A 16,982-nucleotide genomic window follows, 5' to 3' on the forward strand; every position below is an offset into this window, starting at 1 on the left:
ATATGCCTTTATTCAATTAGGCTCCACTTGTTGTAACAGTCTCTAACCCAAGGGGAAAAAAGGAGAAGTGCAGACAGAAGGAGAAGTGCAGACAGAAAATGTTGTTGGGAAGCGGGTGCTTGAGTGAGATTGTGTGTTGTGTACCGTCCATCTGTCTGTACACAAGCTTGTCACTGATTAAGCCTGCAGTCACAATCAAACAGTTCAAAGGCAGTGAAAAAGCGTATTTCTCATCCTGTTCAGCTGTCAGAGTCAACACCATAGTTGCCCTGGATACACTCTGCTTCAAGGCATTATGGGATAAGTCAATTGAGTTGGGAAATGGTCTTCTATGTCTCAGACTGACCTCAGTGTGGTCACTACGATGTCTGAGTAGCATTGTGACTGTGCAATGTTCGTGCAACTCATGAAAACATTTCACGTTCGAAAATTAAAAGCAGAAATGAAAAGTGTCAGTGGTTTGTGGTACAATATGTTTCTGACTACTGTAAATATAATAGTATTTCTGTTATAAATAGACACAGTGTAACAGGGTAACATCGACATTCAGTTGTTTTTTTAAAAACCAAATAACAAAATCTGAGTCATATTGATTCACTTCCACTGTCCCCGGGGGAATGATTTACTTTTATACAACATGTACGCACATTTCACAAAAAGAAGCATCAGTAAAAGCTCACTTTGGGGAAGTGAAAAGAGGATGCATGTGAGAGAAAATGTGATTGGTCGTCTGAGAATTGCTTTCATTTCTGTGTCTATTTACACTCGAGAGACATATGCTGTAACATCAGAATTGGCTGTTGCACAGAGGCAAAGAAGAAGAGCAGAGGGACGATCTCCTTTCTTATTTTAGGTTTTGGTTTTCCCCCTTCAGACATTTTGAACTTCGGCAAATTATATTTTTATGGCAAACAGATATAGACAGAACCACATTGCAGATCACAGACAGTGCTTTTGCTGAAAATCCCGCTGACATCAGTGCAGGTTAGTGCTGTGTTTTGTCTGTTTGTGTGCTGTATTGTTGTTCAGTTTAGATTTGTTTAGATTGTATATTGACTGTATATGAATACATGACATGACTTCTTACACAGACGGCTAATAGGCTGCCAGTAAGGTCTTTGATTATATTCTGTGAGATGAGTTTTTCTCCTCTTTTTCCCCAGTGAATGATATTGAATGCATTGAATTAAGTTGGTCAACACAAACCACATCACCGATTAAACCAAATTAATTCATGTTTATTTCTCAGTTTTTTTCATATACTGCAGGTAGTTGGGCATACATTTTCACTAGCACAGATACAAGAAAGTTTGTCAATGAGAAATGGCATGAACCATGGGAAAAGAGTCAGTCTCAACTTTTTCTAAACAATAAAATGTGTTTAGAAAAAGTTGGTCTCAGTAGCCGTGTAAAGAAGACTTGTGTGATATGGACTTTGGTCTAAATTATCCCTTTTTACAGTCTGATTAATTTTACAGTTGAATCACTATGATTAATATTAATGTGATACTATACATCAAAAATGAATCCCTGCAAAGAACAGCTGTATTAGTAGGTTAACCTTATGAGTTATCAGTTTACTCTCAAACAAGAGACTTCCTGTTTGCCGTAGCAGAAGACATTACAGGTCAAATGAAGGAAAAACAAGCAATAAAATTATATGTACAGTCTGTGTGAGATGAACAGTGCTAACATAGATGTTTATTTACCTACTTTTATCCAGGCAAACAATGACACCCATGAGTGCTGCCCTCTGGGTGGCGGTCATGATAGTGGCACTCCAGCAGACTGCTTCATCACCTGAAGTCGTCGTAGACCTCTCATCCCAAAACCTCTCATCTGTCCCAAGAGACCTGCCACAGAACGTTACATATTTAGACCTTTCATGCAACCACATACAACAACTTCGCAATGGAGACTTCCAAAACACACCGCTCTTGAAGTTCTTGAATGTGTCATGGAATGGTCTGGAGGAGATCGATCCAGAGACGTTCCTCAACACCTCACTCCTGGAGTATTTGGACCTGTCGCACAACAGGCTGAAGAACCTGTCGGATCAGCAGTACTTGCTGCACACTGGGAATCTCCTGTTGCTGAATCTGGCCTGTAACCCATTTCCCAGCATGACATTGGGGGGTGAGTTCAGGAGCCTGGTAAAACTGGAGAGATTCGCCCTTGGAGCGAAAAACATCAGTATGGGCGATTTCAAGAACATTGCTGAAGTGAAACTAATCACACTGACCCTTTGGATAGGAGATGACACTGTGTATGGGGCAGGAAGCCTGGGAGATGTTCAGACTCAAAGACTTCAGATAACGTTCACAAAGAATCAGATAGTGGAGCACAATCTGGTGGAAGATGCATTGTCACAATTTGTTCAAGTGGAGTTGATGAATTTGACAGGGAGCTTCAGTGTCCTCGCTATGCAGCTGAGGCAAAGAGCAGAAATCAGAACTTCTCATCTTTATGTCACCAACATATCAATTAAGTGGAATGATTTAACCGAACTTGTAAATGTGATTCTGAAGACATCTATTACCCATTTGGAAGCCTCAGATGTGGCATTGCACAACCTGCCTTATGAAGACACTCCTGTGGTCCAGACATCAAAAATGAAGTCCTTCTCAGCCAGAAGGGTGGTGGTGAAGTCGTTCCTCTTCTCACAGGAGGCTGTGTACAACTTTTTTATCAATATGCCAATCGAGGAAGTAGCAGTCACAGATACTTCAATCATACACATGACCTGCCCAAAGTCACCGAGTCCAATCCATAAATTGGACTTTTCCTTTTGTTCTATGTCTGACACTATATTTACCAGAGAGAATCATCAAGACATTCTTGAATGTGAGACTTTGGTTAATTTGACGGAACTGATCATGGTCAATAACAATCTTAAAAACCTTCAGATATTGAGCGAACGTGTGCAACACATGAAGTCCCTGCAATATCTGGACCTCAGGCTCAACTCCCTGGTTTATGACGGTCTGAAAAACTGTAGTTGGCCATCTAACATCATCAATATGACTCTGGTCTCTAATCGTCTGAGAGATTCTGTTTTTAAATGTCTACCAAAAGGAATAGAGACACTGGATCTTGAAAACAACCAGATTTCCAAGGTACCATCATCCCTCTTGAAAATGGAAAACCTTACGTCTCTGAATCTGAATGCAAATAGGCTGCGGGACTTGCCTGTATGCAATGGCTTCCCTGTACTTAATGTGCTTCTCCTCAGGTCAAATTCCCTCCATGCACCATCTGTGAGCAAGCTGAAGAGCTGCCCCCAACTGAAAACCCTGGACATCGGTCACAACCCCTTCACCTGCACCTGCGCTCTGAGGGATTTCATACAACTTGCCAGCAATTCTGATAAGATGGACAGGACCATAGGACTTAAAGTGGTGAACTGGCCTGGAGACTATTTGTGCACGTACCCAGAGGACGTTAAGGACTCAACCTTAAACAGAGTCACGATCCCATTGGTCTACTGCAACATTGGCATTCTAGCAGCCATTATCCTGGTCCCAACGATAGTGGTGATGGTCATAGTGGTAATCCTGTGTCACCGTTTGGATGTGCCCTGGTACTTGGGTATGATCTGGCAGTGGACCAGAGCCAAACATCGGGCAAGAACACAACGTGTTCGACCTGAGGACCTAGTGGGCGTTGAGTTTCATGCTTTTGTGTCTTATAGCCAGCATGATGCCGAATGGGTGCACAACTCCCTCCTTCCTAACCTTGAAGGTGCAGCAGGAGGGCTCCGAATCTGCCATCATGAGAAAAACTTTGTGCCAGGGAAGACAATTATTGAGAACATCATCAGCTCTGTGGAGAAAAGCAGACGTGCCGTGTTTGTGCTCTCCGCTCACTTTGTCAAGAGCGAGTGGTGTCATTATGAGCTGTACTTCGCCAGCCACCAACGACTTGCTCGGGGATCGGACAGTATTGTGCTGGTGCTGCTAGAGCCACTGCCTAAATATACAATCCCATCAAAGTACTACCAGCTGAAGTCCATGATGGGCCGGCACACCTATTTGGAGTGGCCCCAGGACAGGGCCAAGCACAGGCTGTTCTGGGCCAACCTCAGGGCTGCCCTACAGGCAGACCTGCCAAATATACCAGTGATAGAAGTAGAGGAGTGACAGTAAAATAAAGTGACAGTAAGCTTAAAAGAGGAAAAGAAACTGGATAGCAGAAATGAGATTGGGAAAGAGGAGAAAGTGTGCAAGGAGCAACAGAGGGGAAGTAAAAAGTCTATGTATATACATATTCTAGTAATCTTACTACTTACTGACATACTGAAATGTTATTTTTAATCTTGTAATATGAGCTAGACTGATTGTTGCCATTCGCATAAATCATATAGTACCACATCAAAGTCTTCAATCCATTCAAATGATATTTAATAGTAGCATTTGTATAAACTAATCAGTTGATGAAGTTTGTAAAAAAAAAAACAATAAATCATGACTATCAGAAATGCACTTGATTCTTTTGTCAACAATGACATCCACAAAATATCACTATATGATAAAGCAATATTGTGGTTTACACCTGTAAAGAAGAAAACTATGCCCACACTATGAAAGATGTATGACTCAACTCTCTCCACTTTTAAGGCAAGAACATTTTTCTTTTCCTACGAGTTCAATGATGGATGTAAAAGACAGGAGAGCTAGAAATGTTGTGTCCTGTGTTGAGAGGGGTCATAAGGTCAGTCCAGCTGCGTTAAAACTGTGCCTGGAATATCAATGATGAGAAGGGTCAAAAGTCCCAGGCCAGTTGTCAAGGAAGACTCTGGATGATGATGATTTTCTCATTGATGCAGAAACGGTGAAGCACATTCAGCAGGTTCTCTCCACACCGGGACACCTGTCTCTCCATGGCCAGACGAAAATCCTCCTTCACTCCTTTGGTGATCCCACGAGTCACTGTGTGGTGTCTGTAAAAGAATATGAGAAAATAATCAACACAAACATACATGTTGTCAGAAATGTATTCTTTTGAGATGCTTTGTCACATACAAAGACAGAGTCATGGAAACAGCATGTTTTTTTTGTTTGGTTTTTCTTACTTTTTTTTTTTTTTGCTTACATACCAATCAGGCAGTCCAGATTATACAACAAAAGTTTAATTGTCATAAATAAAAACCACATAAAACATGTCCACAAATGAAATGAGATCAAGTATTATGAGAAGGCAAAAAACTAAATTGGCTGTACAACAAGAGCAACATCATCCGATAACAACATTAACAACAACAACGACAACAACAACAACAACAACAACAACAGTGATGACCACAGAAAGACGAGCAATGGCTCAAATAAACAAACGCCAACAGGAAATCAAAGAACGTCTAACTCTTGATGTAAAATGACAGGCCCAAAATCAAAACTGTAGGGATGACAAGCCTTGAAGTAGGGAATGGAGGGAGGGTGACTGGTGTGGGGGAGGAAGGGGGACTGTGGGAGGAGGGGCCTGGGGTACCTGTCCATCGCCTGCACCCCTTGTAGCAGAAGGGTATTTAACTCCACCCCCAGGGCGGGACTAGGGTTCCTGAGGGACAGCAACATTCAACAACTCTCAGTCAGTGTGGGTACATTCAAGTGTCTTAACTTCTACAGCAAAGAATGAAGAAGGAGTTTGAAAGAAGATTTATATTAGCCACAAACCCCTTCTCGTTAAAATGCCCACTCCATTAACAGCATTTTCATTTTCAAAGTAAATATTTTCCTCACTGGCCATGTCTACTTAGATCATCAATCAATAGCACTGTTTTCTATAAAAACACACCAACAGAACGGGAGTGTGCAGAGTCACGATGCCGACTGAAAAGTTTCTGCAATGGGCTTACTTGATCAGCATTCCCTGATTGGGCAGCAACTCAAGTTGAATCCTCCCTCCTTCAGGAGTACGCAGGTATGCAAACTCCTCCAGCATGTCAATGTCTGACGGAAATCATGAGCTTATGGAAAATAACACCCGAGACAACTATACACAGATACAAGAGGTGAGCACAGGTTAAATGTTTACAATTCCAATTTTGTGAGGTTGTGTGTGTTTTGTTGCACAAAAGGATACTGGTGACATAGTTAAAGAAATTCTCATACTGGAAGCTGCCTTGTTGACAGATTTTTTCCACTGCCTTTAGAAACAGCATCTCGCCGTTGGGCCAGTCGTACTGAAGAAGCACCACCACATGACCGAGGGACAGGTCGTCACGATTGTCTGTAAAGGCACGCAGCTGATTGGCCCAAGTGAGAAAAGGAGAAAGATGTTCAATCAAAGTTTTCTACATAGTGTCGAAATGCATCAGTCTTGCAATAAAAATCAAGTCCCAGTCATTTCCACAGGCTAACAAGAGTTTTCTACCTTGAAGCAGGCCAGCATGAGTTGGAGACAGTAAGGTAGCACAGCTTTGCTGGTGCAGGGAAGCAACCGCAGGTCATTACCTAATTGTGACACACAAAGAGGCAGTAATTACTGTTCTGATCACAGTAGTTACAACAAAGCCAGCTGTAACTGAAAAATATGCAAATAGCAGCAAAGGGAACTTGTGGTCCAAGTGACAGTTTGGTATTTTACTGTAGTGGTAACTAATTTTATTGACAGTTTTAAAAAGTCCTCATATTTCAGAATTGCCACATGTCACTGTTACTTTACTATACAATCAGGATGTGTTTTACCTTTTCTTGTTTTGGTCTTGACTCTACTCTGATCTTCTGGGGGCTTTGTTGCTTCTTGGTTTGGGGGCACCAACCCACCAACAACATCGAGCAGCTTCTCACAGGCCATCTGATGAGCACAACACACACACATCTATATCACAACTGTAAACAGGGCCGGGACATCACACACAACTCCACTGTACAGTAAGCATGTTTTATGTATTGTCCATGTGGCCATAATCTTTCCTGCTATGTTAATCTGGGAAAATGTATTACAGAACTCAAGTATGTATATTCATATTCAGGAGCTGTCCAGCAAAATAATGAAATATCAGTTACAAAAAGACACCAATATTAATTGCACTAAGCTTGTAAAAGTACATCTACGTTTGAATTCAAATACAACATTACATCTTTAGGCCAGTTAGAGTCATAGTTGCTTATTTAGGGGATTCAACAGATGTCTCACAGAGCATCAGGTTTTTTTTTTTTTTTTACTTCAGCACATGATAGAATATAATGAAAATCCCCAGATACTGTATGATATAACAATGCAGGAAAAAAAATAAAAACAAAACAAAAATAGAACTATAGCTCTCTGTAGATCTGTAATAATCAGTATTTCTGTGAAATGTTATATTGTGACTCAATTTATTTAGGGCCAAGTTTGCATTCAAAAATTTATGAAAAGGAAAAAGGGAAAAGTAAATCTCCTGATAGCATTTCTACATGGCTGCAAGTGTGTGTGCATGTGTTTACCCTGTACTCTCCCAGTGCATAGTGGCATGAGGCCTGCTGTATGAGGGCCCTGTGGTGCTCCAGACTGGCCTGACCTGAGGGGCTCTGCTGCCCAGGCGGAGGCTGCAGCACTGCAGCCATCTGGTGCAGGCTGGAGAGGGCTTTACGGTACTGTCCCTGGAGACAGTCAGACAGAAAACAATATTTTAATATCTTAAATGCCTCCAAATCAGGATAAATATATATTTGTCCCAATTACATGAGGGCAGAAGGTGTCTAATCGCAAACAGAAAACATTTAAAACTGTTTCGTGCCTGGTATATGATCATGTCAGTGAGGAATATCCTGAACCACAGCCAGCTGTCTGTCTTCCACGAGGCACAGATCTTCTTAAACTCTGTCAAAATGGAAAGTTACAGACACATTTAAATGATTACTCTGATCATCTCAAACGTCAGTTATAAAATTCACCTACATCATCAGCCTAGTAATGCGCTTGCTCAATGAGCTGCTAGTTCCTCTCAGGGTTTTGGTTCAATAGCTTCCCACTGGGAAGTTGCCCTGTCATAAATCCTCAAAGAAAAAATGTTTTTTTCTGTTTGAGGGATCAACATGTGGAACTTGTCAACCACAAAAGCAGAACAAGAGCATGAATCAGACATTAATACATTTAGACTTACTGTAAATGGAAAGTAGAATCAGTCATTAATGATCTAATGCTTGTCATATGATATTATTTTCTATCATTGCTTGCAAATTACACCTTCACAGAGACAAACAGTAAAAATATATCTACATCTGTTGTGGTTGATATAGTTGCCACATCATGATATTGTGATAGAGTGAGTGGACCCTGTCTGAATGTGTTGGGAAAAACACATATAAATGAACATCAGCAGTGCTTACCAGTTTCCAGACCATCGTGGGAGTGAAGGAGATCCCAGCTCTCCCTCGCTGTGCGGAAGTTCTCTAGAGTCTCGGACCAACTCGGCATATCCGTCTTGTTCACTAAAATGTGTCGGCCTCTGCCTTTTCCCAACCCTTCCTCATCATCTGAGCTCTATAATGACACGCGCAGTGACCAAAAACAAATTATAGTCATATCCTACAATGCATTTACAAACAAAGACAATTCTGCATCATTTTTGTGAGAGCCAAAAATCACTTTCAGATGTGTGTGTAAGTGATCTCTGGTCTAAGCTCACCATCGTCTTCTCTCTCCCATCAGCCAGTTTACGTTTCTTATGTGCGTGCTTCACTGCTCCCCTGTCCACATCAACATCACTATGCACAGAGCTCAAATCTTCTACAAGGATCCACGGCCCTGAGCTCATCGCATTCACACCTGCCAAACATTGATAGTGCATTTGATGAGCACGAGTGAAATGACGATGATGGAATAGTGCACGCTTGCAAAGAAAGAGGCTGACCTTGGAACAGTGCAGGCTGTACAGCTGACATATAGAGAAATGCACTGCGGAAGAGCACGAGTGCAGCACAGATGACTATTTGACTGCAGCAGCGGGACCGTGTGTCTCCCTCCAGACCAGGCAGGTAGCGACACAGCTCCTTTAATCTCAGCAGCATGTCCACGTAACTCCTGTGTGCATGCATACACAAAAACACAACTTTTAAAAACATTTATATTACTCACTTTCAAATGTTGCACTTCTATAAGCGCATGTAATATATGAAAGTACGGCAAGAAAAATAACTGATCTACAGAGATCTTTCTGTCCCTCCAAAATTGTTCAGTTAGTTACTTTTAATTTCATTTTTGTTTATTTGTAGCTTTTGAATATTCCCATTTCAATAATATTCTATCTTTACTAATCTGCCTTACAGATATATTTCATTATGATCTATTCTGGGGTGGCTCTGTTTCTCATATGATGGACTAGAAATCTATTACTCATTTATATAATTACAGCACACTACATATTTGAAACACATCTCAGCATAACACAGTGCAGAACAGGTAAAAGAGCATCACACACTAATGCCTCAAAAAGCATAAAGTTAAATCAACATGTCTCACAGCAGACTGATGACTGTCATAAAAGAAGGATTTATTCCAAAGCTGCTGTATTAGTCTGCATTAGTTCTGTCGGGTAAACTCCAGATATAAAATCATAATTATTATGCGTACCCAATGAATAATTGCGGGAAGAGATACCTTAGTATAAAACAACCCCCACAGAACAGTACCGGCTGATTGACAGGTAGACTGAAAGAGTACCTTTGTCCCTTGTCTCCCTGCCACTCGCAGCGAGCTCCAACCACAGCCAGGATATCCAACAGCCTCTCCCAAGGCTCTGCTACCACTGAAGACTTTTCTGACAGCCCATCGATCACATAACGCTGGGAGCCACGGGACACGTTGGGTGACTTCAGAGACCCAGATTCTTGAGAACCTGAATAGAAAGAACAAAAAACAACAGCAGGCAGTGAATAAAAAAATATGGTAGTAGATCCAACTGCAGGTCAGGGAAACTTCAGATTTAAAATGTTTACATTGGGTAATGACTAAGAAAAATGCAAAGAGGAACATCAACAAAGTGCAGATTTACCCTGCATCTGTACATCAGGTGAGGGTCCACGTGTAACATAACCAATATAAAACTCAGCTGCTTTCAGCATGTACTTCTGCATCAGGCTGGCCGGCAACCGCATATCCATGTTATTTATTACCAAAGGAAGAACATCACACACTGTAAAAGTGAAAAAAAAATAGTATTACATAAGTGGGTTTTTTTTTTTTTGCAAATGAATGAACATCAACAGATTTGACTGCAAGTGCTTGACTAACCAAAGAGTTTTCTGAAGCAGTTGACAGGAGTCTCCACGTTCTCCGACACCTCGGCCTCCAACAATGTCTCTCCTAAACTGACCTAAATATATAGTAAATTGTTACCATTGGCTTTTTACCTTTTACAATCAAAAATCGGATTATTATTATTAGGAAAATGATTGTTTGAATTGTATGTACCCCATGCTGGACCACGGACTCTGGAAAACGCTTCAGTAGGAGCAGCAACATCTCTGCCTTCTCCAAAGTGTTGAAACACTGTTCTGTGGCTTTCAGTAGCATTTCACACTGCACACGGCCTGGCAGCGTCTCAAAGAGCCCTGGGCCAAGATACAGAGAGGAGAAGGGGAGAGAAAAGATACAGAGGAAGAGAAAGAAAGGGGAGGGGAAAGAAGAGAATGATTTCCAAAACATTGCTCCTTGGTGCCTACACTTCATTACCACTCTCCTCAGAGTAAGGACGTGCACATATATGTTTATGGCGTGTATATACTAACAACTATTTTTCCTCTCACCTCTTAGAAACTGTGCATGTTTGTCCTGAGAGTCACTGCGCAGGGCTGCTGTAATAACGCTGATCTCTCGCCAAACAGTGGGCTGATCTGGAAAATTTATAAACCTGAAGGGATGTACAAATCATCAGCAACTGAATGTAATGCAGGGCTCGTGACATTGCACTTGGCATTACTACTACTGGCATAGAGACAGATACACTGAAACTCACATGTCATACAGGAGTCTTCCAGCAGAAGTTGTCCTCTCTGCATTGCGTTCAATGATGTACATTTCATACTGTGAAAACATGAAAACAAAACCTCACATTTCAACACGTGGTTATTCTGATACAAATACAGGCATACATACTTCAGAAGGTTATTATAGTCAAGGGGATGTAGCAAATGTTATGTTACCTGTATGTTGAAGTCTGCAGGGTACAGGGTCCTGGCTGTTATGAGCCAGGCTTTGGCCGCACAGGGATCATCTGACACCAGCTCCCGGGCTCTTTTCACCAGAAACTCACAGTCTTTTTGTGCCGACATTTTCTGAATACAGCTCAGGTTGTGTTTTCAATGCATACGGTTACCTAGCGTAGTCTCGGTGGATAAACTCTGTTAGGCCTTGGAGATAGTTGCTATGCACCATTTAAGACAAGAGCTAACAACAGCTAGCTAGTTCGCTTCAGTTATGTCGCTGTCTGTTGGCATTGTTTTTGCTAGAATTGATCACCAAACCGTATTCTACAATTCATTTAACTTGTGCACATATAAATGCCACAAATATACAATCAAGATAGAGCAATTCAATCACCTGTTTTGTCATTAACGGTTTAAGCTAAGCCTTTATTTACCGACACATTCCCAACGTTACGACAGCATCACGGCGCAGTCGTAAAAATGCTTTACGGCCAACTGTCAATCGAGAATACACTTCCTGTGTAGCTAGTCTGCGAAAACAACGCGAACGTACTTTGTTTTTGGCCTTTTGTCGTATATAAACAGTACGTTGAAACCTTCCTTGATGATTTGCTGACCCAAACGATCCACTTCTTACTTCGTACAATGCACTTAACTTAGTCTTTAGATGTTAGAAATGCTCTCGTCCAAGTAGGCGTATGCTGCGTTCGATACAACTCGGATCTTTCCGATCTCCTACTTGAAAAAATGCTGAAATCGGAGCTCCGACTTGGCGGCGAAAAAGATCTACCCCGACTTCTCCGAGAATCAGTTGTCTGATGTCACACAACAATGTGTACTCGTTCAGAACCACGTCGTCAGTGGTAAAACATCAATTAAAATGCATGCCAAGCGTGGTGCGTTTTGAACGCTTTGAAGTCGGAATCTGAGTTTCCACAGAGACGTTTGGTTTTCAACTCGGAGATTCCGAGTTATCTCGAACGCAGCATCAGATCTGCGGTAGTGCGCATGCGCCCGAGAGTCCCTGCTGCGGTCACCTGCTGCTGTAGCTTCAGACACGACCTACGGTCAGTGGCCCAATTGTCCTGCAATAAAAAACACTGCACTCCACCTGTCTGGGGACAGGACAGCGGCGGGCGCACACGGCAGGTAAATATTAATAATGTACGAGCTCGGTGGTTGTTTGAGCCGCTGTTTGTTTTTTTTTATTTCCCCTCTGCTGTCAACGGAGGCAGCGACCAATCACCAGCCAGCGCTTGTCCGTTTTGACTCTGATCGTGTTAGCCGGTTAGCATGCTAATCAAGACAAGTCTGTTTGCTGAAGCATGCTGCCATTACGGTTAACCATGCGCCATCAGCCCCTCCATTCACCTTAAACATAAATCTCTTGAGTTTTCCATACGCAGCCGTGTAGGCCCCGTGGCTAGCACATCGGCTAACCAGCCTAGCATTGGTGGGTGTAGCTGTTGGGCTAAACATGCTAATCCGCGGTTATTTGTTGATCTTTTAACTATTTGTTCACAGGTAACCTAATTAAGGTGACTGTCCCTGTTGAAAGTATGATCGGGGCTTTATGTGTGTGTCAGCCCATTGACTGACATCATGTCAGGACAGCAGGCATGACACGACAAGTAGCTGAGCGAAAGGCAGCAGCACACAGAGGGCGTGTTCGCCCAAGATTTAGCAAATCATCACATTGCATAACAGAGTGGTTGTCTCCTGCACAAATTACCTCCTGAATTTTCAATATCTTCATGTGATTGTTATCCATAATCTGCATTTTTGTATTCAAACAGTGGTGGAAGAAGTGTCCTGTCAAGTAACATCACACATTTTACTCGAGTCCTGCATTCACAATTAAAATTGAGTTGAAGTCAGGAAGTGTGGTAAGCAAGATGTACCTCACATATTAAAGTAAAAGTACTCAGGAGTCATCATCATCAACATGATGCAGTTTACCATGTAAACCAGCTGCAACAGAGCTAGATGTAGATGTAACATTATAGGTTTTTAAGAGCTTAATCTAATAAATGTTTTCTTCTGAAATTTAGTAGTAATGTACGAGAGTTGCAATATCAAGTAGCATAACAGGAAGAATATCTTTGTACTTGAGAAGGGTAAAAGTACTGTATAACTCTCTACCACTGCACTCAAATACAACATACTGCACCAACACACCCTCAAAGCAGGAACCACGGCAAAATAAGATACATCTTTAATTCTGGATGAATAGACTATTACATTATAATAAATTCAATTTGCTACTGTTGAGAGGTTATAATTGAATTTTGGACCTCACCATATATTTGCATAAAACTGTCCTACAGCTGTCTGGTGAATGAAATGTAGTGGAATAGTTTCCCTTTGAAATAAATGTGTAAACATTAGACTAAAACACAAGCACCTCAGAAGTACAGTACTTAAGGAAAAGTGTTGCACCTCAGACTTGGTAACTATGTAATTCCACAACAGGTTTGTACACGTCAGGCGTCGTGTAGCAGTCAGGTTTGACACACTGATCTTAAACTGCTTGAAGATTTCTGGAGTGATATTTTGGCTCACAGACGGTGTCCTCTGATGACCTTACAACTTTGACACCATGGTCTCCCTCATGCTCTATATTTAGACAACTTCTTGAGAACTTGCTTTACACACTTTTCTCAATTTGGAAGAATCTCAGTTTGAGCAGTTGTGCAATGCTTAGTGTCAGTCTAGCTTTTGTCTTCAGAAAACAAAAAACTAAAGCAAACACTATAATTTTGAACACCTGGTGTTTCATAATGTGCATTATAAAGTGTCGTCCTCCACTCATTGCCATTTTCTCCTCCTCCATGACTAAGCTGCACTTATCAGTGCGTTAGATTGTGTAACAACTCTTATCAGCGGCCGGTTGGGGCAGTCTGCCCCTACAAGAGTGAGGCAGGTAACTGTGAATTAACAGTTCAATCTGAACACTGAGGATACAGCATTTAGCATGTACAAGCCGTTTTATCTCGACTGCAGCCAGTGCGATGCTTGTTATAGAGAGTATTTCCCAAATGATTTATAATGTAATTTCACAACATCTATTTTTTACCAACCTGCCCCAGGTACAACAGATGAAAATGAGCCATTATGGCTAACTCTGGCATATTTACATAGATGTTGAAACTGATATGTTGATCAATGTGCACTGTCCCTGTTTAAAAAATAAGTAAATAGATAATATAAAAATAATAAAAAAGTTATTTAGGCTGTAGCTTTTATATATTTCATGTATGATGAAATTGCACCATATTTGCACCATATATTTTAAAGCATTTTGACTCACTTGTTTGGGTTTCATTTGCCTTTTACATGTAATTTCTCATTTCATATTCAAAATTCAAGTCTTTTTCTCACAGCCTTCATTGGTACATGGTCCGCTACAAATCTGTAATAACTAACAGTACAGTATGCCCTCTGTCAGGTCCTTAGTTTTTCTTAGTTTTGTATTTGTTTATGTTTTTTTAAGCTTTCATATTTTGTGATGAGCCTCCAATTGAATTCCATTACTTCTTAACCAAAATGTAATTCAGTGTGTGAACAATCTCCCCATTTTGTAAAACAAATACACGTAAAAAGGGTGAATACTCATCAGATGCTTGTATCTGACATCTCTCCCTCCCTCACAGGGTTGGTCTTGGACAGAGGGTGGTGCTGATGTGATGCTGGAGGATCAGACTGCGGTGCACTGAGCCTCCCATGGCTGTTAGCACCATGGACTCGGAGTCAGCCCGGACACCTCAGCCCCAGGCTGGCCTGACTAAAGGAGGCCACTCCCTGCTACATTCTGGGGCTCTAAGTGCCGCGCTGGGCCCTCAGGGGAAGCACTATGTCTGTGGCTCCGTTGCAGCTTTTACCAATATCGTGGTGACCTTCCCCATCCAGAAGGTGCTGTTCCGACAGCAGCTGCACGGCGTGCTGGCCACCGAGGCCGTGCGACAGCTTCAGAGGGAAGGGCTGAGGAACCTCTACCGGGGCCTGTTGCCGCCGCTCCTCCAAAAGAGCACGACTGTGGCCATTATGTTTGGCCTGTACGAGGACTTCTCCAGAGTCTTACTGGACCGGGCCGAAGGCAGCGGCGTGCCAGACTTGGTCACGCGGAGCTTTGCCGCAGCGCTGGCAGGAACTGCAGAGGCCTTCCTGACGCCGTTTGAGCGCGTGCAGACTCTCTTACAAGACCACCGGCACCACGGCCGCTTCAACAACACGGCCCACACCTTTCGGACACTTCTGACCGAGTATGGCTTCAGAGAGTGTTACCGCGGCCTCGTGCCCATTCTGCTCCGCAACGGCCCCAGCAATGTGCTCTTTTTCGGCCTCCGGGGTCCCATCAAGGAGCAGCTCCCAGAAGCCACTAGCTGGGCCGGTCACATGGTGAATGATTTTGTGTGTGGAGGGGTGCTGGGCGCTGCCCTTGGCATTATGTTCTACCCGCTAAACGTGGTAAAGTCCCGGGCTCAGGCTCAGGTCGGTGGAGCCTTCCAGCCTTGTGGGAAGGTGCTGCTAACGGTGTGGAGAGAGAGGGGAGGCAGCTTGGCCATGCTCTTCAGAGGGGCCCACCTCAACTACCACCGCTCGCTCCTCTCCTGGGGGATCATCAACGCCACGTACGAGCTGCTGCTGAAGCTCATATGAGAGGGGGTGAGGAAAAGAAAGAAAGAAAGAAAGAAAGAGAGAGTATTTAAAGGGAAAAACCTGTTAGGAGAAGTAGAGCCAGTCTGTAGGGGAGAAGGGTTAATTGTAAAGTAAAGCCGATGCACTTGCTGTCTGGCACCGTTCGGGGTTTCCATGACGGCAATGAAGTTGCACTTCTGACAGGGGCCAACAGTCAGTGTGAAATAACCACCTGCCATTGTGACTATTTACTGTTGTCAGAGTATTAAAAACAAAACACGCTTTAGCCTATACAAAACTTGTGCCAGGGTCCAATTCAGACGCCCTTGTTTGCTCTGTGTACGAAAACTTCGGGGAGCAAACTAACTCCAGCGCTTTTTTTTTTCACAGTTTCAAGCAAAGGTTACGTGACTGGATTAAACTGTTTTATAGGATAATCCATTTCTTTCTATGTGCTGTGTGCTGTGGTGTTTTGTAGATACTATCCATCTGTTTTTCTTTTTCTTTTCTTTTTTTTGACCAAGAGCACTTTGTCTGTGAAGCTGAATTCTGCCATTTAACTCAAAACACTTTTGTGCATTTTGACCATTGAGATTCCCCCAGAATTACTGTCAACAAGAATGTAATAAACTGTGTGAGCGTCGGCCCTTTTTATTTCTCGTTACACTGACTCTCCTCCATTATTGCAAGTACATTACAGTGCAATCAGAAAGTTAAATTGTTAAAGCTTCACAAATATTTACATATTCCTGGACATACTTTCCAGAAGACACAGGCAGGCTATTTTAAAACCACCTTTCACACACACGCTTCATCTGTGTGAACCTTTTTGTCAAACACTGTTTATCTTGATTTATTTTCTTCAGTGCTAGTGGCAGTGTGTCTGTTATTTGAGTGTTGACAAGTGCCCATTGATGTGTTTTGTCAGTAAAACATACAGTTCCACCCATATCTTGTCTGTTTTTATAATTTTTTGAAAGAGAGAAAAAATATATAAATCCTTACATGTCCTGTTGTAACAATCAGAACGAAAATGTTTTGCCTTTCTTTTTGACAAAACGTTTACAGCTTTAGAGAAAGACCTATGATGAAATTTGTTCGACTATGAACTGTGGCCAGATTTCCTCAGTTCTGGGTTATTCATTTATTGTGCTCATTGATGTTTGTTTTCAAACTTAAATGTCTCTCTATATATAGATATATACATGAATCTCA

General features: G+C 42.2%; 3 protein-coding genes across 6 annotated transcripts; 2 read left to right on the plus strand and 1 right to left on the minus strand.

The window, feature by feature from the left end:
• Nucleotides 1–1,730: 1,730 nt before the first annotated feature.
• Nucleotides 1,731–4,214, plus strand: tlr1 (toll-like receptor 1; the record flags this gene model as incomplete). Its single annotated transcript, XM_083980261.1, has 1 exon — nucleotides 1,731–4,214. The coding sequence occupies one exon, from the start codon at nucleotides 1,731–1,733 to the stop codon at nucleotides 4,137–4,139; it is 2,409 nt and encodes an 802-aa protein (XP_083836387.1). The 3' UTR covers nucleotides 4,140–4,214.
• Nucleotides 4,215–4,304: 90 nt separating this feature from the next.
• Nucleotides 4,305–11,386, minus strand: ints10 (integrator complex subunit 10). Of its 3 annotated transcripts, none has more exons than XM_083981074.1 (17): nucleotides 11,127–11,386; nucleotides 10,940–11,007; nucleotides 10,731–10,834; nucleotides 10,396–10,535; nucleotides 10,216–10,297; nucleotides 9,977–10,117; nucleotides 9,646–9,820; nucleotides 8,837–9,006; nucleotides 8,612–8,751; nucleotides 8,313–8,466; nucleotides 7,721–7,803; nucleotides 7,428–7,583; nucleotides 6,687–6,795; nucleotides 6,373–6,452; nucleotides 6,082–6,244; nucleotides 5,855–5,948; nucleotides 4,305–4,939 (listed from the first exon to the last, which is right to left on the minus strand). In XM_083981074.1, exons 1-17 carry the CDS (start codon nucleotides 11,253–11,255, stop codon nucleotides 4,783–4,785), a joined length of 2,145 nt encoding a protein of 714 aa, XP_083837200.1. In that variant the 5' UTR covers nucleotides 11,256–11,386; the 3' UTR covers nucleotides 4,305–4,782. The 3 variants fall into 3 exon arrangements, with proteins under 3 accessions (XP_083837200.1, XP_083837199.1, XP_083837201.1); XM_083981073.1 differs by lacking the exon at nucleotides 4,305–4,939 and adding an exon at nucleotides 5,232–5,556; XM_083981075.1 differs by lacking the exon at nucleotides 4,305–4,939 and adding an exon at nucleotides 5,232–5,556 and having other exon boundaries at nucleotides 10,731–10,817; nucleotides 11,127–11,188.
• A 757-nt stretch (nucleotides 11,387–12,143) lies between these two features.
• Nucleotides 12,144–16,716, plus strand: slc25a51b (solute carrier family 25 member 51b). Of its 2 annotated transcripts, none has more exons than XM_083981077.1 (2): nucleotides 12,144–12,278; nucleotides 14,783–16,716. In XM_083981077.1, exon 2 carries the CDS (start codon nucleotides 14,853–14,855, stop codon nucleotides 15,786–15,788), a length of 936 nt encoding a protein of 311 aa, XP_083837203.1. In that variant the 5' UTR covers nucleotides 12,144–12,278; nucleotides 14,783–14,852; the 3' UTR covers nucleotides 15,789–16,716. The 2 variants fall into 2 exon arrangements, with proteins under 2 accessions (XP_083837203.1, XP_083837204.1); XM_083981078.1 differs by having other exon boundaries at nucleotides 12,170–12,293.
• Nucleotides 16,717–16,982: the final 266 nt, after the last annotated feature.

The sequence above is a fragment of the Trachurus trachurus genome (assembly GCF_905171665.1).
Source record: "Trachurus trachurus genome assembly, chromosome: 10".
NCBI lineage: Eukaryota > Metazoa > Chordata > Actinopteri > Carangiformes > Carangidae > Trachurus > Trachurus trachurus.

Coding starts and splice junctions, on each gene's coding strand:
- slc25a51b (XM_083981077.1), top strand. CDS start 14,853: ATGGCTGTTAGCACCATGGACTCGGAGTCAGCCCGGACACCTCAGCCC.
- ints10 (XM_083981073.1), bottom strand. CDS start 11,255: ATGTCGGCACAAAAAGACTGTGAGTTTCTGGTGAAAAGAGCCCGGGAG. Junction 9,821..9,976: donor ACCTGATGTACAGATGCAGG/GTAAATCTGCAC, acceptor CTTTCTATTCAG/GTTCTCAAGAATCTGGGTCT. Junction 7,584..7,720: donor CTGACATGATCATATACCAG/GCACGAAACAGT, acceptor GACTGTCTCCAG/GGACAGTACCGTAAAGCCCT.